A 24,344-nucleotide genomic window follows, 5' to 3' on the forward strand; every position below is an offset into this window, starting at 1 on the left:
CCAAACTCTTGTCCAGTATTTTTACTTTGTAGTTATAGGCCTATAACGTCTCAAAAATATCATGTTTAGGCCTGTCAGACATCAAATGTCTCAGAATGTACTATATGGAATATGACTAACTGTCAACTTCTCCCTACGCAAGGTTATATATGCTAAGCCGTTGTTATCTCTCTCTTGCTTGCTTATATAACGTCTCTCTCAAAAATCTATCTTTCTAAAATCTCTCTCTACCCTCATTTTCTAAAACCTTCTTTTAAAATCGAGGCTAGAGGCTCGCATACGTTGCTTGGCAGTAGGCGACGCAAGAACAAATTGGCTTAGCTCACTTGTCGTTGGAAAGTGAGTGCCGCACAATCTCTAGTCCGCTACCTTCAAAAGTGCGATTGTGTCAAGTGGTATTAGAGCTTTGTTAGCTTCGTGACACAGTAAAGACCGAAACCATGTCGGCGACAAAGTCGACACCCAAAGCACAAGCCGACCGGCTTACGCTAATAGAGGAGGAAATGCTGTTCCTCAAAGAAGTCCCTATCACCCTCCGCTTCCGGGAAGCATGGGTGACTGAATTGAGTGAGAAAGTTGTAGAAATCGACGCAATGGGCAACCGCTTGGATGGGTTGTCAATCGCAGAATTGATGTTTCGAGTGACCTCGCTCGAAGAAAGAGTTGCTCCTACGAGCAGCCCAAAACTGTCTGGCAGTCCGGATAGCTCTGTCGAGCACAACGAGGGACGTGGCGAAGAGTTCGACGTGCTACAAAATACAATGATGAGCTTATTCAATGGATTAGCTGATGAATTTAGAACAACAATGACGACATCCAAGAAAGGATGGCCTCCATGGGCACTCGAATTGAAGTGACCATGAAAGCCGTGGAGAACGTCACGGCTGGGCAAACTAATACAGGGTCCAACAAACTAAGATTCCCAGATCCTAGAGCCTTCAAAGGGAATCGGGACGCCAAAGAGTTGGAAAATTTCATCTTTGATGTCGAACAGGACTTCAAAGCCACAACAGCTTGTACCGACGACAAGAAGGTGACCGTAGCCTCGATGTATCTCATAGATGACGCCAAACTGTGGTGGCGTACGAAGGTGCAAGACATCGAGGATGGATTGTGCACCATTGACTCGTGGGAGGACCTCAAGAAAGAGTTGAGGGACCAATTCCTCCCCGAAAACGCAGGACATATAGCAATGGAAAAACTAGTAGCCCTGAAACATACTGGAGACATACGAGACTATGTCAGACAGTTCTCAACCCTGATGTTAGATATCAGGGGCACATCAGAGAAGGACAAGGTGTTCTTCTTTATAAATGGGTTACAGCCGTGGGCCAAAACAAAACTACACGAGAACAAGGTCCAAACCCTAGCTGCCACAATGGTCTGTGCCGAGAGAGTCATAGACTATAGGAACGAAGCGGGATCCCAAAGAAGAATGACACTAGCCCTAAACACTAGGGGCAAGACATACAAGCCACTAGGTCATCGAAATGGAAGCTCCAACAGACAGAACGGAGGTAACAACAGACCAAGCGGATGAACGGATAGACCTCCTAAGAACAACCAAGCGGGGACATCTCGAGGACCTTACCATCAAAGGAACCACCCAACGACACCTTTACAATGCATGCTGTGTAAAGGTCCCCACAAAGTATCTTACTGTCCTCATCAGGGCTCTCTCACAGCGCTCCAAGTGTCTATTCAAGAGAGCAATGACGCAAGGGTCGAGACTATGCTAGACAAGAAGGAAGATCAAGACAATCCTCGAATGAGCGCGCTTAAATTCTTGTCAGCCCTTCAACGGAAGGTCGAACCGAAGGAGATAGTAGAGAAAAGACTCTTGTTCGTAGATGCGACAATAAATTCTCGACCGAGCAGGAGCACTCTAATAGATTCAGGAGCGACCCACAACTTCATGGCCGATCAAGAAGCCCGAAGATTGGGACTCACCATAGGAAAGAACCCGGAGAAAATGAAAGCTGTCAACTCTGAGGCCTTGCCTATTGTGGGAGTTTCCAAAAGAGTCCCCTTCAAAATAGGGGATTGGACAGGAGAGCTAGATCTTGTCGTAGCTCGCATGGACGACTTTGACGTGGTACTTGAGATGGAGTTCCTCCTAGAACACAAAGTTATCCCAACGCCGTTGGCAAAATGCTTAGTGATCACCGACCGTAACCCCACAGTAATACCTGCAAGCATCAAGCAACCAGGTAATCTTCGAATGATCTCGGCCATACAATTGAAAAGGGGACTCGCACGAGAGGAACCTACATTTATGGCCATACCACTGATGGAAGTAGCGACCACCGAAGAAACTGTCCCAAATGAAATCAAGGAGGTACTAAACAGCTATGCTGACATAATGCCAGAGAGCTTACCCCAAACATTACCACCTCGTCGGGACATTGATCACGAAATCGAACTCATCCCCGGGGTTAAACCACCAGCGAAGAACGCATACCGGATGGCTCCGTCCGAGCTAGCCGAATTAAGGAAGCAACTGGATGAGTTGCTGAAGGCGAGATTCATCTACCCGGCAAAGGCACCCTACGGAGCCCTCGTACTGTTCCAGAAGAAGAAGGATGGGACGTTGCGTCTGTGCATAAACTATAGAGCCTTAAACAAGATGACGATACGCAACAAATATCCGCTGCCGATAATATCCAACTTGTTCGACCAACTTCACGGGGCCAAGTACTTCACGAAGTTGGACTTACGATCAGGGTATTACCAAGTACGTATTGCCGAAGGGGACGAGCCCAAGACGACGTGTGTAACGAGATATGGGGCCTTCAAATTCCTAGTAATGCCCTTTGGCTTGACAAACGCCCCAGCTACTTTCTGCATGTTGATGAACCAAGTTTTCTACGAATACTTGGATCAGTTCGTCATAGTATACCTCGATGACATAGTGGTTTACAGCACAACTCTAGAGGAACACAAAGTGCACTTGAAGCTAGTGTTCGACAAGCTACGACAGAACCAACTGTATGTCAAGAAAGAGAAATGTGCATTCGCACAAACATGCATCAACTTCCTTGGACATGTCGTCAAATGTGGACAGATTAGTATGGATAGCGATAAGATAAAAGCTATCCAAGAATGGAAGGTTCCTACTTCCGTATCCGATGTGCGGTCCTTCTTAGGATTAGCCAACTACTATAGGCGGTTTGTCGAAGGGTTTTCACGATGAGCCGCCCCATTGACAGAGTTGTTGAAGAAAGACCACCCTTGGTCGTGGTCAAATGATTGTCAAATGGCCTTTGAAGATCTGAAAACAACCCTGATGAGGGGTCCTGTCCTCGGATTGGTAGATGTTACAAAGCCATTTGAAATAGAAACAGATGCTTCTGACTTTGCCCTAGGTGGGGTCCTTATTCAGGAAGGCCACTCCATCGCTTACGAAAGTCGAAAGCTCAATGACGCCGAAAGTAGATACACTGTCTCCGAGAAAGAAATGCTGGCTGTAGTCCATTGCCTTTGAGTCTGGAGACAGTATCTCTTGGGATCACAATTCGTAGTGAAGACGGATAACAGCGCCATTTGCCACTTCTTTGATCAACCAAAATTGACGGTAAAATAAGCCCGGTGGTAGGAGTCGTTGGCCGAATTCGACTTCAAGTTCGAACAAAAAGAAAAAAAGAGTAATCAAGCAGCCGACGCACTGAGTCAGAAGGGCGGACATGCGGCCCTGTGCATGTTAGCCCATATTCACTCAAGTAAGATCGATAGATCGATGCGCGACATCATCAAGGAACATTTACACAAGGACCCATCGGCCAAAGCCGTCGTCGAACTAGCTAAAGCTGGGAAAACACAACAGTTTTGGGTTGAGCGAGACCTTCTGATGACAAAAGGAAACAGATTGTATGTCCCAAGAACGGGAGAACTGAGGAAGATGCTCATTCAGAAATGTCATGATATCTTATGGGTCGGACACCCTGGGTGGCAAAGAACATACGCCTTAATAAAAAAGGGGTACTTCTGGCCAAACATGCGAGGCGACATCATGCAATACACCAAGACGTGCCTCATCTGTCAACAGGACAAAGTCGAGAAAGCCAAAGTCTCAAGACTCTTGGAACCTCTACCTGTACCGACAAGACCCTGGGAAAGTGTATCTCTGGACTTCATAACACACCTCCCAAAAGTCGGGGAATATGACACTATCTTGGTTATCGTAGACCGATTCTCAAAATATGCAACGTTCATCCCCACTCCCAAATTATGCTCGGCCGAACTCACAGCCCAACTATTTTTCAAACACATTGTAAAGTTATGAGGCATTCCGTCGAGCATCATCAGTGATAGGGATGGTAGATTCATTGGGACATTCTAGACTGAGTTATTCGCCTTCTTGGGAACAACCTTAAACATCTTCTCGAGTTATCACCCTAAAACCGATGGATAGACAGAACGGTTCAATTGCTTGCTCGAAGAATACTTACGTCACTTCGTCGACGCTCGCCAGAAGAACTGGATACAACTATTAGATGTCGCCCAATTTTGCTTCAATTGTCAAACCAACTCGTCTACGAGAAAGAGTCCCTTCAAAATTGTAAGTGGACGACAACTGGCCTTACCCCATATTATTGATCATCCTTATATAGGGAAAAACCCTCAAGTTCACAACTTCACAAGAGAATGGAAGCAAACAACAGATATAGCCCGGACATATTTAGAGAAGGCTTCCAAGCATATGAAAAAGTGGGCGGACAAGAAGCGTCGCCCCCTTCAATTCCGAGCAGGAGATCAAGTTCTCATCAAGCTGAAACCAGAACATATTAGATTTTGCAGCCGAAAGGATCAGAGACTAGTTCGAAAATATAAAGGCCCGGTTGAAGTTCTTAAAAAGATCGGGACTACCTCCTACCGAGTTGCACTACCCGCATGGATGAAAATCCACCCAGTAATTCATGTGAGCAACTTGAAGCCATACCACCTTGACCCAGACGACGACCAACGAAATGCAATCACGAGACTGAGCATCGATCTGAGGCAAAAAGAAACAAAAGAAGTAGAGGAGATCCTCGCCGACAGGGTTAGGAAGATAGGAAGATTTGTACGAACGATTCGTGAATTCCTTGTCAAATGGAAGAATCTCCCTACAGAGGAAACTAGCTGAGAACGTGCCGAAGATTTGAACTCCGTCGCTACCCACATCGCAAGGTATGAAAGTAGTCGGTTGACAGGGACGTCAACCAATTAGGTGGGGAAGGATGTCACGGTCATGCTCGTCCAGGGCGTGTTGCCTATGACCGCATGCTTATGGCAAGCCAAACCCTTGTCATGTCTTTTCATTCTAGTGTTTTACTTTTGTAGTTCTAGGGCGTATGATGCCTCAAAAATATTATGTCTAGGCCTACCAGACATGAAATGCCTCATAATGTACTATAGGGGATATGATTAGTTGTCAACTTCTCCTTACCCAAGGTTATATATGCTAAGCCGTTATTATCTCTCTCTTGCTTGCTTATATAATGTCTCTTTAAAAAATCTATCTTTCTAAAATCTCTCTCTACCCTTGTTTTCTAAAACCTTCTTTTAAAATCGAGGTTAAAGGCTCGATCATACGTCGCTTGGCCGTAAGCGACACAAGAACAAATTGGCTTAGCTCACTTGTCGTTGGAAAGTGAGTGCTGCACAATTGCTAGTCTGCTGCCTTCAAAAGTGCGATTGTGTCACTTAGCAAGCTGATAGCAACGTAGGAAAGTTGGATCATATTGCTTTCTATCCAAGCCTTGGTGGATTCTTGGTCCCTGCCCACGGATGCTTCACCTTTTAAGGAAGGCTACCTCTTAACCCCAAGCTCATGACTATGTAGACTTGATCAAGGTTTCTAGGATTTCTAGCAGTTCATTTAATTGGAGTGTACAAATATTAAAGGTGCAAGAGGAAAGCATATCATGTGATGGTTCGCAATCAGTCATATAAAGTAAAGGATTATTCCCTTTATAAAACAATCATGTAACCGTTCAAGTCTACTGGCACTAGACTCTTTTTTGGGCTTTCTCTTTCGTCTTCCCTTCAAGGTTTTTAAAACTCGTTTGTTAAAAAGAAATTTCTCACCAACCAAGGTGGGCTTTCACAATCCCTCTTTGGGGTCTAGCCTCCTTGCAGACACTCGTTCCCTTCTCTAATCGATGTGGGACCCCCTAATCCACTCTCCCTAACATCCTTTCTGACACACTGTCTCGTGTCCACCCCCCTTCAGGGTTCTACCTCCTCGCTGACACATCACTTGGTGTTTGACTTTGATACTATTTGTAACAGCATAAACCCACCGTTAGCAAATATTGTCATCTTTGAGCCTTTTCTTTTGGGCTTCCCCTCACAATTTTTATATAAAATATGTTTAATTCTTCTCTCCAACCAATGTAAGATCTCACTATCATGTCTCAAAATTATTCTTTATCATAGAGCAATGAAAAGTATAAAAACTCATAATCTAACATTCACTAAAACGGTTGCAATTGTTGCCTTGATGAATTTTAAGCGAGTCTAGACAAAATGATATATTTTTACCAACTACTCCCGATCGGACTCCGACTTCATGACCTACAAAATCAAACAACCATTGCCCACCTCTAAGCCAAATAGATGAATCTCCAACACGGAAGGGAGGTTGATTACTTCCAATTCATTTGTAATTATGTTTTTCAATTTCGTAACACAATATCGAAAGATCTAGATATAAACGTTTGTCATAAAACAAATACAGAAAAAGATTTTAGATTGAATATCGTTAATCGACCCGAGCGTAAAAATTAGAGTCCTATTAAACATTTAGACACAAAAGTAAGAGTTCAAGAATTCATTAACCATTGTTTAATGTTCAAAGACCTAAAAACACAATCCTAACCGTTCAAGAACGAAACACCCGATTATCCGAGTAAGCAATTCATTTATCAAATGGTTTGGAAGATGAAAATAATGAATTGGACATGATTAAAGCTTGTAGATCAAAAAAAGAAGCTCCAAGCTATTGAATAGAGATTACAAAGAGTACATACAACAAAAAGGCACACAGGAGAAGAGAGAAGGCACTCTTTTCCTTTTTCAAGCTAATCACCATACAAAGGAAAAGCCATTTTCTTCTTTCTAGTGACCAATGAAATGAAATGTGTTGCCACTCAAACATGCTTAAGGGTTGCCAATTCCTCCTGGATTCTCCATAAAACCAGTCAAGGAGCTGAAAGTGTCAATGGCATTCTTATCCACCAAGACTAGCAAGCAATACGAACGATATGAACAGCTTAGCTTCCTATATTCATCTTTCACATACTGGGAACTCGGTCCGGACAATACAAAGAGAATGATAGTACTACTACTACTAAGGCTTCGATCGTCTGAACTCGAACCAGATCTCGTAGTGATTGAAAAGCAAGCTATCGTGTGTGCGCTTTCCTAGATACTCAAGTCCTAAGTTCATTAGACGCTTTGTACATTCCTCCCCGCCCAACCGTGAACAGAACTTTATGTTATGGGACACAAAGATTCGTCCATCGTATGGCTTTAATTTGTTAGCAAGCCTCTCCAGTCCAACCCAGACAAGCTTATCAGGCATATGAAGGAACACAGCACTAGCATATATCAAATCATAAAGAACTTCAGAGCCAAACTTATTGAAGTCCATGTCCTCCCCTTTCACAATTAATGGGCGCTTGCTTAAGAGACCTTGAGATGGAAGCTCATACCTAAAGGCAGCCATCATAGAGAGCTCATCCCTCTCAAGACAATGGTAATGTCCACGCTTAAGGTATCGTATGAAATGCAAGCCAACACGGAGAGTGCCACACCCAATCTCCAAAACGTGTGCATCTGGCGTTATATGAGAGAACTCAGCTAGGTACTCAAACACATCTCGCCCGCCTGCCCAAGGTTCACCATAGTTACTATGGTGTTCTTCTACCAGGAGCTCACCAGGGCATGGAAGTGCTGTTCGGTTCTGTTCGTCAGATCCCTCATAATGTGATATACCCTTGAACCTATCATGAATTTTACGAATTACATCAATAATGGATAAAGTATTCATATTACACATACAAAGAGGAACAATGTTACTTGAACAATGAACACACAGCGATGCAAATGTACCAAAGTTGCAATAGATCAACGAATAAGTAAATTGGCCGACGTAAATCATAAGAAATTATTCAAGGATTATAGACATTCTAGGCAGAACCATTCAAGGAAGTTTGCAAAATTGTTCAGATTTTCCATTCATATTCCATAATGGTATGAACAATGAACAAGTAAAAACAAAGATACCAAAGTTATAATAGATCAAAGAAGAAATAATTTGACCAATAAATCCATAAACATCAATCAACAAAGCTTTGAAGGATTTCTATGCAGCGCATACAAGAAAGCTGATATATTATCATGAAAACTATCCATTTTTTGTTCATATTTCAAAATGATGTGAAGTAAAATTCTAGCTCTTATCGATTCGATAACAATCTTAGGATGGCCCAAGAACAATTCTTAACAACGCAGAGGAACGCAGGTAAGCAACTATCAATAACAATCTTAGGATGGCCCAAGAACAATTCTTATCAAGAATCGAGGCTCAATTCTAGATATTCAACAAAAATGACAATAAACAACCACAAATTAATTCACAGTGCAAGACTAAGTTTGTTTTTCAATTCATCTAATCTCGTTTGACTAAGAAGAGAGGGAGAGCCATTAGTTATATTACTCACTGTCTGAGATCTTCAAGCTGTTGAGCCCTAGTGCGAGGATTGATGCCTTTTCGGAGCACATTATCATGCATCTGCAACCCATTAGCTTTGATCTGATCCTTCACCCAATCAACATCTTCTTCGTTTGTCAGAACCCCATCACGAATCTGGGCTCCGGCTCCGGCTACGGCGTCGGCAGCAATACTGGAGACAACAATGTGGGGAGAAACAGGGCATGGACAAGAGGAGAAATTGGAGATAAAGAAGAAGCAAAAGAGAATCACAGCGAAGGCACTGAGTAAGAGCACAGGAAATGTCACGACAATCCCTTTCGGAGACGATGATGAAGACCACAGCGCCATTAACAAAACTCAATTGAAAGAAAAGATGTGTGGTTTCAGGCTAATGAGAAATTGCCGACGAGTTCTTACCCAAAATCGGCCTTAAACTTAATTCCAATCGTCCGAACCTAAATGCCAAGGGATCCATAATTAGAAACAGATTTCGAACACTTGATCGAATTCAAAAAGTTTAGATTAACTGATACCTACTAATCCTTGCCACAAAAAACTTGGATCTCGGCTCGAACTCACAGATCCACAGGCAATGGTTGTTCAGATTCAAGGTCCATCAGGTTGCGAGTCACAAATCCAAACACACAACTAGATTGAGTTTACAGATCTGGATTGCTGAAGCGTTCGCTGAACAGCCACACCGCTGCTGAAGGAGTCGTCGCCGGTGGTCGAGCGTCAGGGTGCTTGTCGTTGCAACAGAAAGCAAGCCGCACCGTCAATGCTCGTGGTTCGCCGGAGAAGGTGGCTCAAGCCCGTCGGCACGTGGGACACTGTTCGTACGTGGGGTTTGAGCGGCGCAGAACGCGAAGTGGGCGTTCGCTGGATGGATTTGCGCGGACTCCTGAGGCGGCAGCGAGAGGGTAACGTTCCCTGAGAAGCAGGTGGGTGCCCGGAGACGCTGCAGAGAGGGGTGGCTGAAGCTCCAGGAGCTAACAATTTGTGAGGTTACGGTTTCTTTAACCTCTCCGCTTTCTTCTTTCCTCTGTAATTTTTCCTACAAAATAGGGTCTGAAAAATCATAGTAAAAGTTTGAGATTTGATGGATTGGCCCAACAAATTCCATATATGCAAATCTAACCCAAAAATAATTATGAATGTAGCCCAATTTAAAATTATTTACAATTACACCCCAATTTTAGAAACGTTCACTCGACCCGCGACGCTCATGTGGGTTAGGCTTTCAAGTAAGGACATAACATGTTTAAAAGGACTTATGTTGGTTCGTGAGAATGGACTTCAATCTTGAAACTAACTAGAAAAAGTCGAATAAGTAACGTAGTCATGTTGCATGGGACGTTGAAAATGTCGGGGCCATTAGATACCGAATCTATATTCCAAATTTCGATCTAAACCCTAAGCAACGACATCGAGAAAATAATTATTAAGTGGATATTGAATTTATGACTAATATTTAATGGGTCACTTCTCTACCCATATTTTATTGACTATTTCAAGTCTTCTCGGGAGGAAAGTCTTAAACCAAAATACAATCCAAAATTAATTATAAATTAATTTTTATATTAAATATTTACCCCGATAACACGTATTAATTTAAAATACATATTCACCTACTTAATTTTAAAGTTGTTGAGATCACTCCTAAACATGTTTTTAATCACTGAATTAAACGCAGTATTCGCATGTTCAATTCATTAAAAGCAAAGTGATTTCAACGATTTCAAAATCACTCTCAAACCATGCTCAAATTCAAATCAGACCTATCGAAAAATGTTTCCGATCAACTTATCGATACGAATTTAGGGTTCTTCCCTCTCTCTCTCCGCGTTCCTCTTTTTCTCTCTCTAGACCATTCAAAGTCATGAAGAATTGGAAGTTATGAACAAAACTAGACATTTGGAAGCTATGAACCAAAAGTTGGGGCAAAAATTTCACTATAAAATGAGGTAACTTAAGAGCATTGATATGAGCATTAGAAAAGGCATATTTTTCTTGTATTCCTATAGTTTCCTTTGTGTTTTGCTTTATCCATGGCTATCTACTTTTCGAACGCCAATGGCCTCTCTACTTTCTTCGTATCTCTTCTATGGCTACTATTTGCACGCATGCATCTAACAAGTTAGTATCTCTCCTGTTCTCTCGTAAATGTTTGAACTTTATCAATTACGTGCATACCCATCTGACAATCGAGTAGGATTTAAAATTTAAAACGTTATTTGATTCCATTTTAAACTTCAGATCAATGGGTATGTTGAATAGTGTAAAACGTTTAACTGTGGCATTGTAGCAGTTTCTTCGGATCTCTCTCTCTCTCTCTCGTAAATGTTTGAGCTTTATCCATTATGTGCATACCCATGTGACAATCGAGTCATGTTTGAACTTTAAAACGTTATTCGATTTGATTTTAAACTTCAGATCAATAGGTATACAGAACAGTGTAAAGCATTTACTGTGTCGTTGTAGCAGTTTCATCGAATAATTGATATCTTATCTATCTGCTGAGCTACCCTCTTACTCAATTTCATGTAGGTGCTCAAATTGGTGTGTGTTATGGACAACTCGGGAACGACCTACCATCTCCCGTGGAAGTTATCGAGCTTTACAAACAAAACAACATCCAAAGAATGCGACTTTACGCTCCAGACCATCCTACTTTCGACGCTCTACGAGGCTCGAATATCGAGCTCATGCTTGGAATTCCGAACAACGAGCTCGAAGATCTAGCCAACTTCCAAGAAAAAGCTGATTCATGGGTTCATGACAACCTCGTAAGCTTTGGTGACGTAAAATTCAAGTACATTGTGGTTGGAAACGAAATAAAAACAAACGACCAAGCAGCTAGTTTCCTCGTACCAGCCATGCAAAATATCCAAAATGCCATTTCCGCTGTGGGTTTAGGAGGCCAAATCAAGGTATCAACCGCATTCGACACTGGAATTCTTGCAGAATCCTACCCTCCTTCAAAGGGTTCCTTCAAAACCGACTATCTTCCGATCCTTAACCCGACCATTCGCTTCCTTCTCGACAATAACGCCCCGTTGCTCGTAAACGTGTACCCGTACTTCAGTTACGTCGCAAACACGGCCGATATTTCTATGGATTATGCACTTTTTAGAGGAACATCTCCATCTGTTGAAGATGGCCAATTTGTTTACCATAATTTGTTTGATGCCATTTTGGATGCTGTTTATTCTGCTTTGGAGAAGGCGGGCAGCGACGGGCTGGAAATTGCTGTATCGGAGACCGGTTGGCCGACGGAGGGCGGCGAGGCGGCGACGGTGGAGAATGCAAACACGTACAACAACAATTTGATTCAACATGTGAAAGAAGGGACACCCAAGAGAAGTGGAAAGCCTGTGGAAACCTATGTGTTTGCTATGTTTGATGAGAATGAGAAGACAACGCCACCGGAGGTTGAGAAACATTGGGGTTTGTTCTCTCCAAGCAAGATGCCCAAGTACGAGGTTAACTTCAACTAAATTCCTACGGATCTATGTCATATCTTTGTCGGAATCTTTTATTTAATAATATTAAAATCTTCCGTTATGTATTCAAATACATGACATGGTTCATGTGTTCAAGCCAAGATAAGAAATAAAAAATAATATCGAAAGTTATAATGGTTCACTCCAGACTCGAGATTATGTTCAAACTTTTGCACGTTTTATTATGATAAAGATTATAAATGGCCTCTGAATTCATACTACAAATCGACTATCAAATATCACAACTTGATAGCTTGAGATAAATAACGAACGAAAACATTTAACCCTATGAGTGAAACGCAAAATATTCACTCCCCAATCTCTTCCCAGACTGCACGACTCACATAACAAAAACCAACTCTCGGTAATACAAATATATATGTATTGCCTAACAAGACCTAGCCCAAAGATAGACCAAAATAATGGCCTAATCCCAAGCTTTAACAAAGAAACATTTCCATGCTCACGTATCGTAGGGTTGTTTGGTGTTCAATGTTTCAATGTTACGAGTTGCATAGCATCTATCTGTAACGACCTAGATCCACCGCTAGCTAGCAGATACTGTTTTCTTTGGGCTTTCCCTTTCGGGCTTCCCCTCAAGGCTTTAAAAGTCGTCTACTAGGGGAAGGTTTCCACACCCTTATAAATGGTGGTTTGTTCTCCTCCCCAACCAATGTGAGACATCACAATCCACCCCCCCTTCGGGGCCCAGCGTCCCCGTTAGCACTCTTTCATTCCTCCAATTGATGTGGGACCACTCCCAAATCCACTCTCCTTTGGGGCTCAGCTTTCTTATTGGCACACTGCCTCATGTCTACCCCCTTCGGGGAACAGTGAGAAGGCTGGCACACATCGTCCGGTGTCTGGCTTTGATACCATTTGTAACGACCCAGATCCACCATTAGCAGATATTGTCCTCTTTGGGCTTTCTCTTTCGGGCTTCCCCTCAAAGCTTTAAAACGCGTATGCTAGAGGAAGGTTTCCTCACCCTTATAAAGAATGTTTTGTTCTCCTCCCCAACCAATGTAGGACATCATACTATCCTTCGAGTTTTAAGGGCGTCTTGATGCTATTCTAGTGTCTCGAGTGCTACGCTTTTGGATCCTCTGAGTTTTGCAACAGTTTTGACTACACAAAATGTAAAGCTCCATGCCAAGAGTTCAGAATCCGGATTCGGTACCTGTTGGCCTCGACATTCCCTTACAACATGGCCACGTATTCCTCATTTTTTAAGAGTAAAAGCTATCCCCACAGATCAACACGAGTCTTTCTAGCATGTTTTATTCATACTCACATGCATCCAAAAAAAATTCCTAAGAAGTCACTCAATACAAAATTCCAAGTAAAACACGTTAGATCATGGAGATCTTATATTTGAGCTACAGAAAAGAAAGATGCACATTATTAATATAGTTAGAGACTTTGAATTAAAATTTTCTTTTAAGAAATTTTTAAAAGTTTTAATAGTATTTTTAAAACAAAATTGGAGATTATTTTTATTAATTTAATTTTTTTCTGTTATTGTTTTCAAATAATCTGATTTATTTGGCTTTTATTTATTTATTATTTTTTTATTACTATTCTGATTGAAGGTTGGAGCGCCATAAATGGCGTCTAATTTTATTTTAAAAATAAATTTCTTAATTTTATTTTAACACGTTGCCTTTTTTTTTTTTCCTTCTTCAAATATTATAGAATTAAAATAATTATTTAATCATGACTTATATTTTTAATATTTTAATTGCGATTACGTGTCAACTCGGGTGGGTTTGTCTTGTTTGCGTAACTCGCGCTTGTGAGTGAGTCAAGCCGCCGAGCCAAGCCGCCGTGTCAAATCTTTCATTCTTTTAAATAAATAGATTTTATTTATTAGCTACCAAATGCAATCCCTATTTTTTAATTCAACAAAAAAATTAAGAATTAATAAATATAAATAACAACAAAAATAAATAAATAAAGCTAATGGAAGAAAAATTATAAGAAAACCTATTTACTAACTTCTATAATTTCATACACTCGTTATACGTAATTTTGAAGCATAGAGACATGTTCGAGATTGGACACGTTCAGGAACAACATGACTAGAAAAAAGATAGGACGTTGGCTAAAGTTTCACCCGAGGACCCAAATAGGTATGGGGAAGTGAAGAAGGCTCAGACCCACATGCTCGACCATAGCTCTAATCCTTGTCTAAACAAGGCATGTTAAATGCATGTCTCGACAACGCCAGAAATTTGAGGGTTAGCTTAATCTAGTCAAAAACTTAGATTCGGATGTCTTGAGTCAACTCGTCCACAGGTTTGAAAAGTAATAGTTTGAAAATTATGGTTGAATTTTCAAAGGTTCATTTACTGAAAAAAAAATAAATTCTATAATAATTTCCATTCAATTTTTATATATATATTATCAAATGGAAGTATTTAATTTTGGTTTTTTTATTCATAATTTGTTTGTTTTTAATTCTTTTAAAATAAAATAAAATAAAAATAAAACTGATCATAAAAAAATAGTGGTAATTTATTTTAAAGAATATTAAATAAAATATGGACACATAAAATATTGAAAATATAATTAATGGTGTAAATTTTTAAATATTGATAATATTTTTATTTTCATTTATTTAAAAATGGTGAGTACAAATTAAATAAGAAAAAGGGCAAATAAATACAATATTAATGGTGGCCGTTGACTAAAAATAGTTTTCCAATCTTATCTTAAAAAAAATAATATATTTATTTTATCAAAATAAATGTATAAGTTGAATTTTCATAAGAAAATCTCATTATATCTCTTTCTACATATTTAGATTCATTAAAAAAAATGAAAATAAATAAATAAATTATAAATTTAGGAGAGCTAAACGTAGCGTGGGACTACTGACCTAAAGATATTACATCCACATATTATATAGTCGTTTAAATAGTTACAGTTGTCGAAGAAAAAAAATAATAAATTCGATGTATCAACCAATTTAAACATAGATCAATAAATAAATAAATAAATATATATATATGTTGAAAAGTCTGATGTTCGAGAAATTTGGAGTTGTAACTAAGACAATCTTGATATATTCAAACGAAAAGATTTAAAAAAAAAACATAACCTAGTTAATTAATTAATTATTTCCCAGCTCACCCGAGTAAAGGAGAGATACATAAATGAACCGAGGCCATATCCGAACGAGAGGGGTCCTAAGAATAAGATAACTAAGAAAAGCTTAAAGGAAATTGAAAGTTACTATCTATACTAATAAAGTGTATTTTCCTTTTCGGTAGCTTAATCATAGGAACTCCATAGTTAAGCGTGTTTTGCTTTGAGCAAGTGACCTCTTGAAAATTTTCCTAAGATGCATTCAGTGAGAACATATCATGATGTTAGGACTCGTGTTGATTCGTAGGGATAGTATCTTCACGCTTAAGAAGCTACGAGTAGTAACCTGACCATGTCACAGGGAATATCGAGATCATAAGATATCAAATATGAATTTCATACCCATGAACTGATCGTCAATTCCGGGTATGATTTCAATTTGAATCATTAAATGGGAGATTTAGGGAGGTGGGCAACCATTTAAGATTAGAATCATTAGTTTTATTGACTATTCCAAATCTCCCATGAATGGAAGTCTTTAGTTTTGGGTATAAAAAGGGAAGCTTATAACCAAATATTATTATCAACATACAACATACAATACTCTTCTCCAATGGCTAACTCCTATTCCATCATTTCCTTGTGCCTTCTTGGCCTTCTTATGTCAACCCTTCATCTAACAAGTATCTCTCTCTCTCCCTTTCATGCATATATATTTTTTTGATTAATTTCTTGTTTTTCGTTCGGAACATCCCAAGTCTATCACGAGTAGATATTAGGTTTTTTCCTTTTGGGTTTCTCCTCAAGGTTTTAAAAAGCGTCTGTTCGGAGAGGTTTCTATTATGTTATAAAAAATGTTTTGTTCTCCTCTCCAACCGATGCGGGATCTCATAATCTATCCCTTGGACCCCGGCCTTTGATATAATTTATAACAGCCCAGACCCACTAATAACAAATATTGTTGGAGCCCAACGTTTGATACAATTTGTAATAGCCTAAACCTAATGCTAATAAATATTGTTCTTTTTGGGCTTTCCTTCTGGGGGAAATTTTAGGAAGAGGTTTCCACACCCTTATAAGGAATGGTTCGTTCCCTTTTCCATTCGATGTGGGATCTCATAGTTTAGATCGGAAAAAAATTCTATCGATTTATTCTGCTGATGGGTATGAGAAAGGAATTCCTCGCTCTAACCCTTACCTAGATCAAACTCAGTTCTAACTAGTTGTAATTCTAGACCTGGTATCAAGAATTGTCTTAATGTTTTTCTTTTCATATTATCATAGTATTATAATTTTTCTTCGTAATACTCGTGAGAGTGACCTAACTATGTTGGGATTGTTTTAGGTGCTCAAATTGGAGTTTGCTATGGACAAATGGGAAACAACCTACCACCTTCAAGAGAAGTGGTGGCTCTCTACAACCAAAACAACATTAGAAGAATGAGGCTCTATGGTCCCAATAGAGATTCCCTCGGCGCGCTTTCAGGCTCCAACATTGAGCTCATTCTCGACGTCCCAAACCCCGACCTACAAAGAATTGCTTCAAGCCAAGCGGAAGCCAATACATGGGTTCAAAACAACATAAGAAGCTTCCCCAATGTTAGATTCAAGTACATCAGCGTTGGCAATGAAGTCCAACCCTCTAGCTCTAACGCTCAGTTTGTTGTCCCGGCCATGCGCAACATCCAAACTGCGCTTGCCAATGTTGGCTTGAGTAGTCGGATCAAAGTTTCCACCTCCATTGACACTGGTGTCATCGGCACATCATTCCCTCCTTCCAATGGCGCATTCAAAAGCGAAGCTATGCCACTTCTCAACCCCATCATTCGTTTCCTAAATGAAAACAGCTCCCCATTGCTCGTCAACTTATACCCTTACTTCAGCTACATTGGCAACATGAGGGACATCCGCTTGGACTATGCCCTCTTCACGGCGCCCTCGACAGTTGTCACCGACGGCCAGTTTCGTTACCAGAACTTGTTCGATGCAATTCTCGACGCAACTTATGCAGCATTGGAGAAGGCCGGGGGAAGAAATTTGGAGATTGTAGTGTCGGAGAGCGGGTGGCCGACAGCCGGGGGAGCAGCGACGTCGATCAGTAATGCAAGGACTTACATTAACAATTTGATTCAACACGTTAAGAGAGGGACTCCGAGGCGCCCTGGAAGGCCAATTGAGGCTTATATTTTCGCCATGTTTGATGAAAACCAAAAGAATCCCGAGTTTGAGAAGCATTTTGGGCTCTTCACTCCAAACAAACAGCTTAAATATCCAATCAACTTCAATTGAGAGATGGAAGCAAGCAATAATATTACTATACAAAGAAATAAAAGCTTTTGAATAATCTCATGGATTGTAATGTTCAAAAGAACTCCTGGACTCGTTTTAGTTGAGCTATGAATCTTAAATATCAAGTATTCACAAGTCACAACAGATCAAGACATGAATTAACTTCATTCATATGTGTATATAAAATATAATTGCACGTTCAGATTGTTTGAATTGAATTGGATTTATCAACTTGAACATAGTTTAAATGATTAAGATATATATTTTCGATCGAGAGATCACAAGTTCAAATCCTTCCCATCGAAAAAAATTCAATTAGATCTAATGAAAATTCATAACCTAAACTTAATTCAAATCAAATATAGTATGTTGGATGGTAGAGATGTATGTTTTATCTGCAGGGTAGGGACCCGCCTCGAACAAGGAGGGGATTCTCCATTTAGACGGAAAATGAGGGAGTGAGGAACAAGGAATTTTACGGAGATGAAGAACGAAGTACGTTGTGAAGATGGGGAGGGGAAGGCTTCCCGTCCCCACCCGTAGACATCTCTAGTGGGTGAAGTCAAGGAAGACAACATGAATGGTTAGTAGTGTCTTACAAATTAACTCCTTGAATGATGCTAAGTCTTTTAATAAATTGAAGTCTTCGAACCAAAAGACCAAATTTTGCACTTATAGAAGGGAAGATAAGAGATATGAAGTAGGTGGTGGAGATGGAGATGGGGACGGGGACAGCTTCCCCGTCCCCACCCGTGGACGTCTCTAATAGCCTTCCTCGTCCCCACCCGTTGACCGCTCTAATGGTTAGTAATGCAAGTCTTTGAACCAAAAGACAAGGCAATTTTTAACTTATAAAAGGAAAGATAGAGGCATTATTGTCCTAAGCCTTTATTTTCCTTTGGTTTTTGTTATCAACAATTTGCTCTATGATCTATGGCCAACTTCTATTATTCAAAACCCAAACTCCATTCATCCACCACCTTTTTATTTCTTCTTTGCCTTCTACTTGCAGGCCTACAACTTTCAAGTAAGTCCTTCTCTCTCTCGATATTTGATCTCTTGAAATTATCAAGTTTAATACCTAGAATAGAAAAATACATCTAAATTTTAAGATTTGGTTAAACAATTCTTGAATATCGAACGGTTAGAGTTATAACGAGACTTACCGAATTTGATTCAGGTGCTAATCAGACATTTCCAACAGAAATGAACCATAGTTACAGTCAAAGCAACATCCAAAGAATTCGACTTGACAATCCGACCCTTAGCTTTCTTGTGGAAAAGAACTTGCCATTGCTACTCAATTTGTACCCTTACTTGAGTTATATCAACACCCATAACATGCCTCTCAATTATGCACTTTTACAAGGACGTCGGCTATTGTTCATGGCAAATTTGTTTACCAAAATATGTTCCATGACTTTTTGGATGCTGTTTATTCCGTGTTGGACAAGTCCAATGGCGAAGAGGACTTTGTATCAGATAGTCGTTGGCTGACCGACGTTGCGGTAGAATTGTTTCAAACAAATTTTCAAGTTGTTCAACATAGAACTATTCCAAGCAAAGCACGTTTAAGTATGAAGTTTTTATGATTGAGTCACAAAAAAGAAGGTGCATCTTATCTTATTAATGCATGTAATAACTTTCAATTCTTGTAAGTCTTTTTGAGTCATTCTATCCTCAAGATCTTTATCATTTGAATATAGTATCGATTTACTCATATATTCCGAGTGTCACAACTTGGTATTTGGATAATAGTTTGCAACAATCACATGATAGGAAATACAATTTACTTTGTTAAGCTTGATCATAGTTTAAGCTCTCAAGTAATGTTCCCGCGATAAGATTAAGAAATGAAGAAAAATGTAAGATCCCAAATCGATTGAAGAGAAGAACGAGTGTCAACAATGATGCTGTACCTTAAACGGAGGTAGATTGTGAGATCTCACATCAGTTAAGAGAAAGACAATGCATTTTTTACAAGAACGTAAAAACCTTTCTCTAGTAGATGTATTTTTAAAATCTTGAAAGAATTTCAAAAAAAAAAGTTCAAAAGCTGACAGAGAACAATATCTACTAGCAGTGAGCTTGTGTTAAATAGGTGAGCATGCTATCACCTAGCTCACTTACCCATCACTTCAAGAATCTTCCCTAAACCATGCATAATATTAGGAGTTATGTGGGCTTATCCTTTAATAATCTCTCGACATAGACCACAAGACATCTGTCAAGAGAGAATACGTGAGTTAGAAGGCAAGTGTTTTTGATATGTAGAAGAAGTAAGGAAGGGGAAGAAAAGGGCTAAATTTAAAGAGAAGCGGTGGAGTAGGAACCCGCCACGTTTAACTTGGTGGCAGGCTTCTGCAGGCATTCCTTTTCCTCTGCACAATCCACCACCGCCTTCCCTTGCATTCTCTTCAACAGCTATTCTCTCTCTATCCGCCATGGAAGAAGAGCTTGTTTGATTATGGCCGATGAACCACCTGAGTTCATCAGGTTTTGTTTATTTTTCTTCCTGTCTTAGCTTTTAGGATCTTTGATGTCAAGATTATGGATAAAAGTTTTCTTTGATTTGTCAGGATGGAGGGCTATCGCAGCATAGACTGGAATATAGAAGAACAACTGTCCTCCGGTGATGGCCTGAGCAGTGAAAAGATATGCTCCGCCGTGCAAAAGGGTTGCAGTCTGGGGAAGAAGCTTCTCCTCACTGGTTTAGCCATATCCTCTGTTCCTGTGGTTCTTCCTCCATTGGTTATCATGTCAGCCTTTGGAATTGCAGCCTCAATTCCTTATGGGGTCTTCCTCGCCTCTTATGCTTGCACTGAGACGATCATGAGTGTTTGGCTTCCGATTCCCCCGGCCTTGAAGCTCGACCGCGCTGACGAAGAGATGGTGGAGGAAGACATCTACGAAGATGAAGAAAAACATATGATGGAAACAGCTAAGAGAGGTGAGAATTTGGATGATTTCGATATCGATGTGGTAGTCGTTCAGGGGGGCGAAGAGGGTGAAACCGACATTGGAAGCAAAGGTCTGGCAGCAATTGAAGTGACCAATGTGGAATTTGAAGGAAATGGAGATAATGGAGATGAGGAAGAAGAGGAAGAAGAGTTGAAGGAAACTAGAGGTTTACTCGAAAGAATCAGGGATGAGGGACGAAGAGACAATGGTTTTGTTGATGAAAATGGAGGTGTTGATGATGTTCGAGAGCTCGAGATTTCAATAGAGGACGAGAAACCAAGTGATTCTGTCGAAGAAAGTGTTCTAGGTTTGTTGAATGAAGTTGACTCTGCTGCTGTTTATCCTCATGCAGACTATAGAACTTCTGAAGGTAATTCATTTCTTTTGTTTATAAGTTAAGAGTTAGAATTCGAGCCTATGTTTAGAACGCGAATCGGTTTATTATTCCGAGTTACGAGTTTGCTAATAACTTACGATATCTCTTTTTGGGTTGAGGATTTGAATATCTAATCTTTGTCATCGGAATTAAAGGGGTCGGGTGGGCGAAATCTAGTGATGAAACAAATGCAATAACGACATTGTCAAACAAGGCAGCCAAGTCTGAAGAAGCTGAGCAACTTCCTAAAGTAACAATGATAGATGTGATCGAATCTGATGAGGGTTTGTCTATATCAGCTATGACCATTGAACACAAAGTTGAGGCAAATTCTCCACATAAAGATCATAGGATGTCTTCCAATGAGGTCAGTACATAATATAAAGACATCGATTCAATCCGAATACTATGACCTTGTTTCCTTCGTTCTTTGTTTACCGATCGAGCTAATGACTAGGACTGACAAGTACTGAGTTTTAATTGATGTCTGTTTGGCATCAACTTTGGATACTCACTTTCTTCGGCTTGGTTTGAAATTCCTGAGTTTTCCATTTTCGTTTCGCAAGGAACTATCAGGAGAGGTAAAGATAAGAGAAAAGATTGCTTCGATGAAGAAGATCGTAGGATACAAGGCTACCCCCCTCGGAACATACTTAGACGAAGTGAACGCTCTATATGCCTTCATCGGAGTCGAGCCACCTTCCCCGATGAAAGATTCTGCTAATGATGATGATATCAATCTACTTAACCAGAAGTTGCAGTTTCTCATGTCCATAGTAGGGGTCAAGTAGAGGTGTTAAAAGTTTGGCATTGAATAAGTTGCCATTTGTGCACTTTTGTTTGCCAATGGCAATATTTCCTTTTGTTTGAGCTATGCACAGTTTGGTTTTGAAATTATGTACCAAATTTTGAACAGTTTGTCTACTTTTTTCCCTCTTTCTGTTCAGTTCTTTTCATCCACAAGGTTTCTTGAATCACTCATGGGTGTTAGGAAGTGAAAAATCCAAGAGATCTATGAAATTTAAGCTTAAATGATGAAGAGTGATCGGACAAAATTGTAGAACATTCAATAACTGAAGTGAGAATCAAAGATTCAGAGTGATGAAGAAGAACAAAACCTCAAATCATGAACTATATCAGTGTTATGAGAGGCACCTGAGTCTTGCAAATGTTAGATAACCAGTGTGACCTCTGGCCTCACTACATGGCCTAACCATTACCGTACTCGAATCACCATTTGTGTCGTTAGCTTCCTTTGATCTCACCCGCTTCTTGCACGGTGGAAGCTCGACAGAACCACCTCCTTCAACCTGGCTGCTCTCTGTTTTACCTTCTCGAACCTCGTAAGTCCGAAGCAATACCTCAAATGTTCTTATATCTACACAAAAGGGACGACGACAATAGTGAATAATACAAATCAACATATGTCTAGGAATGAAGGTATATAAATGGGTCATTTGGAACAACCTGTAAACTTAGATCGTAGAGTTTCGGCTGACCGTTGAACTTGCTCGATACATGGAGAGAACGAGCATAATACGCCATCTTGTTTCAGCATTCTTTCAGCTGAAGGAATGGCCAACCAAGGCTGAGGTAGATCCAAGAAAACTGAATCTGCCAATCCAACAAACTCTTCAGGAAAGCCCTGACCTTGAACATCTCTAACTCCCACAGTGACTAAGCTGGTCAAGCCAGTCTTCTCAAAATCCTCTCTGAAAAAAGAGGGAGACAAGCAAATCATCATAGAACACAATTACTCTGCAGAGTAACTTGACAACATACAACAAATCTCAGTTCCTACCTCGCCGAGGCAGCTCTCTGTTCATGAAAATCAAACGTATAGACATGTCCTGTAGGCGCTACAGCCCTAGCTAAAGACGTCGTTAAAGATCCACTGCCCGTCCCTGATTCTAGAATCAAACAACCAGGAACTATCTCTAAGAACATAATTACAAAACTAATGTCCGCAATGTATAGAATCTGTGTCCTGTGGCTTAGAACCAAAGTCCATAATTCAGGAGTTGGGGCTAACAGGTAAACAAAGCCACCTTTGTTACTCAAAACCTTGGACCCAAATGGCTTTCCAATCCAATCAGAATGTTTAAACATACCAAACCTATTCTGAAATGTTGAACTTTCACATACTTTCACAGCCTTCATGACATCATGTCTCTCATAAACAATGACTAAATCTCCATCCCTTATAGAACGAGTGAAAGATATCTTCTTCAAGTCATCAGTTGGCAACATCCTTGATCTTCAAAAGTTCATAAAGAATCAAGAATACCAGATTCTGTCAAAATTTAGGGGGAAAACAGCAACCAAATAAAAAATAGATCCATAATAATCACATATAATTGAAAAATCGAAACAGTTTCAAGTTCTATCTCGCTCTCTACACTCTTTCGAAGAATCATTGAAGAATCCCATAAAGATTTTGCAAGAACTATCATATAATTCAAGAAAAAGTAAAAACCGCTTGAAACTATATCAAATCGATACAGAAAATAACAGAGCGTTGCAAGTGTAAAATGAACCAGGGCCAATCGAAACACTGTAAGGAATCAATCGGCAGATAAATTAAACAATTACTGGGAAATTCTAGTGAGCTCGAACATGGAAATAAAGGAATACCGAAAGATTGAAATTTTGGAGGAGCGTTTTGGCGTTTAGCTGCTACAGAGGGAATGCAATCGTCGGAGGGGAGGAAGTCGGAAGCTGGCGGCGGCGGTTTACTGGTACTGGAAGAAAATAAAGCGGAGGAAGACCTAAGCGAAGAAGAAGAAAGGCAGACGTAAATTTAGTGGTAAATTTCCAATTTGGCCCAACAAAATTATTATTATTTTTTTAAAATAGAAATTTGGAAATAATGGATTTAAAATGGTATAATAAATTTCTAAAATTTTAATTTTAATAATTTTAAAAATATTTAAATTTATTTCTCACCCCTATTTCAATTTCACTTTTGTAGCGACGATACAGTGATTATGCAACACTCGTTATAACCCATCGAACAAGTTAATCCGTCTGAACTTCACACTTTGCGGACAATAACGACGTGTGTTCGAGCCTCGAGTTACATTCGAGAGAAATGTTTTAGAAAACACGAGCGATTTTCAACAACTCTTAAAAAATAACTTTTTAAAATATATATTGAAAATAAGTTGTAAATTTTAATCAAATGTGTGAAAATTAATCCACCCCCCTCTTCGGGACTGCTCGCTCGAGCTCTTTCCTTGCTCTAATCTATGTGGGACCACCCCCAAATCCACCCCTCTTTGGGGCCAGCGTCCGGAACCTGACTCTTATACCATTTGTAACCAACCAGATCCACCTCTAGTAGATATTGTCCTCTTTGGGCTTTCCCTTTCGGGCTTCCCCTCAAGGCTTTAAAACGCGTCTGCTAGGAGAAGGTTTCCACACT

At 40.0% G+C, this 24,344-nt stretch overlaps 5 protein-coding genes and 1 long non-coding RNA gene across 10 annotated transcripts; 4 read left to right on the top strand and 2 right to left on the bottom strand.

Annotated features, from left to right (window-relative positions):
• Positions 1–6,931: 6,931 nt before the first annotated feature.
• Positions 6,932–9,766, bottom strand: LOC111484758. 2 transcript variants are annotated; one of them, XM_023131338.1, is made up of 3 exons: positions 9,239–9,766; positions 8,709–9,156; positions 6,932–7,988 (listed from the first exon to the last, which is right to left on the bottom strand). In XM_023131338.1, exons 2-3 carry the CDS (start codon positions 9,047–9,049, stop codon positions 7,334–7,336), a joined length of 996 nt encoding a protein of 331 aa, XP_022987106.1. In that variant the 5' UTR covers positions 9,050–9,156; positions 9,239–9,766; the 3' UTR covers positions 6,932–7,333. The 2 variants fall into 2 exon arrangements, with proteins under 2 accessions (XP_022987106.1, XP_022987105.1); XM_023131337.1 differs by having other exon boundaries at positions 9,235–9,766.
• Positions 9,767–10,699: 933 nt separating this feature from the next.
• Positions 10,700–12,300, top strand: LOC111484756 (probable glucan endo-1,3-beta-glucosidase BG1). Its single transcript, XM_023131335.1, has 2 exons — positions 10,700–10,837; positions 11,249–12,300. Exons 1-2 carry the CDS (start codon positions 10,750–10,752, stop codon positions 12,196–12,198), a joined length of 1,038 nt encoding a protein of 345 aa, XP_022987103.1. The 5' UTR covers positions 10,700–10,749; the 3' UTR covers positions 12,199–12,300.
• A 3,577-nt stretch (positions 12,301–15,877) lies between these two features.
• On the top strand, positions 15,878–17,722 carry LOC111484757 (glucan endo-1,3-beta-glucosidase, basic isoform-like). The gene is made up of 2 exons (XM_023131336.1): positions 15,878–15,977; positions 16,640–17,722. The coding sequence occupies exons 1-2, from the start codon at positions 15,908–15,910 to the stop codon at positions 17,581–17,583; spliced, it is 1,014 nt and encodes a 337-aa protein (XP_022987104.1). The 5' UTR covers positions 15,878–15,907; the 3' UTR covers positions 17,584–17,722.
• Positions 17,723–18,478: 756 nt separating this feature from the next.
• On the top strand, positions 18,479–19,305 carry LOC111484761. Its single transcript, XR_002718573.1, has 2 exons — positions 18,479–18,610; positions 18,764–19,305. It is a non-coding gene; the product is annotated as an uncharacterized LOC111484761 (long non-coding RNA).
• A 389-nt stretch (positions 19,306–19,694) lies between these two features.
• Positions 19,695–23,713, bottom strand: LOC111484759 (tRNA (adenine(58)-N(1))-methyltransferase catalytic subunit TRMT61A-like). 3 transcript variants are annotated; one of them, XM_023131340.1, is made up of 5 exons: positions 23,555–23,713; positions 22,722–23,177; positions 22,388–22,632; positions 22,076–22,298; positions 19,695–19,807 (listed from the first exon to the last, which is right to left on the bottom strand). In XM_023131340.1, the coding sequence occupies exons 2-5, from the start codon at positions 23,168–23,170 to the stop codon at positions 19,759–19,761; spliced, it is 966 nt and encodes a 321-aa protein (XP_022987108.1). In that variant the 5' UTR covers positions 23,171–23,177; positions 23,555–23,713; the 3' UTR covers positions 19,695–19,758. The 3 variants fall into 3 exon arrangements, with proteins under 3 accessions (XP_022987108.1, XP_022987107.1, XP_022987109.1); XM_023131339.1 differs by having other exon boundaries at positions 22,722–23,213; XM_023131341.1 differs by lacking the exon at positions 19,695–19,807 and having other exon boundaries at positions 21,956–22,298; positions 22,722–23,213.
• LOC111484754 lies at positions 19,885–21,866 on the top strand. 2 transcript variants are annotated; one of them, XM_023131330.1, is made up of 4 exons: positions 19,885–20,079; positions 20,163–20,914; positions 21,076–21,287; positions 21,497–21,589. In XM_023131330.1, exons 1-4 carry the CDS (start codon positions 20,051–20,053, stop codon positions 21,503–21,505), a joined length of 1,002 nt encoding a protein of 333 aa, XP_022987098.1. In that variant the 5' UTR covers positions 19,885–20,050; the 3' UTR covers positions 21,506–21,589. The 2 variants fall into 2 exon arrangements, with proteins under 2 accessions (XP_022987098.1, XP_022987097.1); XM_023131329.1 differs by having other exon boundaries at positions 19,887–20,079; positions 21,487–21,866.
• Positions 23,714–24,344: the final 631 nt, after the last annotated feature.

Source organism: Cucurbita maxima, unplaced genomic scaffold (genome assembly GCF_002738345.1).
Source record: "Cucurbita maxima cultivar Rimu unplaced genomic scaffold, Cmax_1.0 Cma_Scf00010, whole genome shotgun sequence".
In the NCBI taxonomy this organism is placed as follows: Eukaryota; Viridiplantae; Streptophyta; class Magnoliopsida; order Cucurbitales; family Cucurbitaceae; genus Cucurbita; species Cucurbita maxima.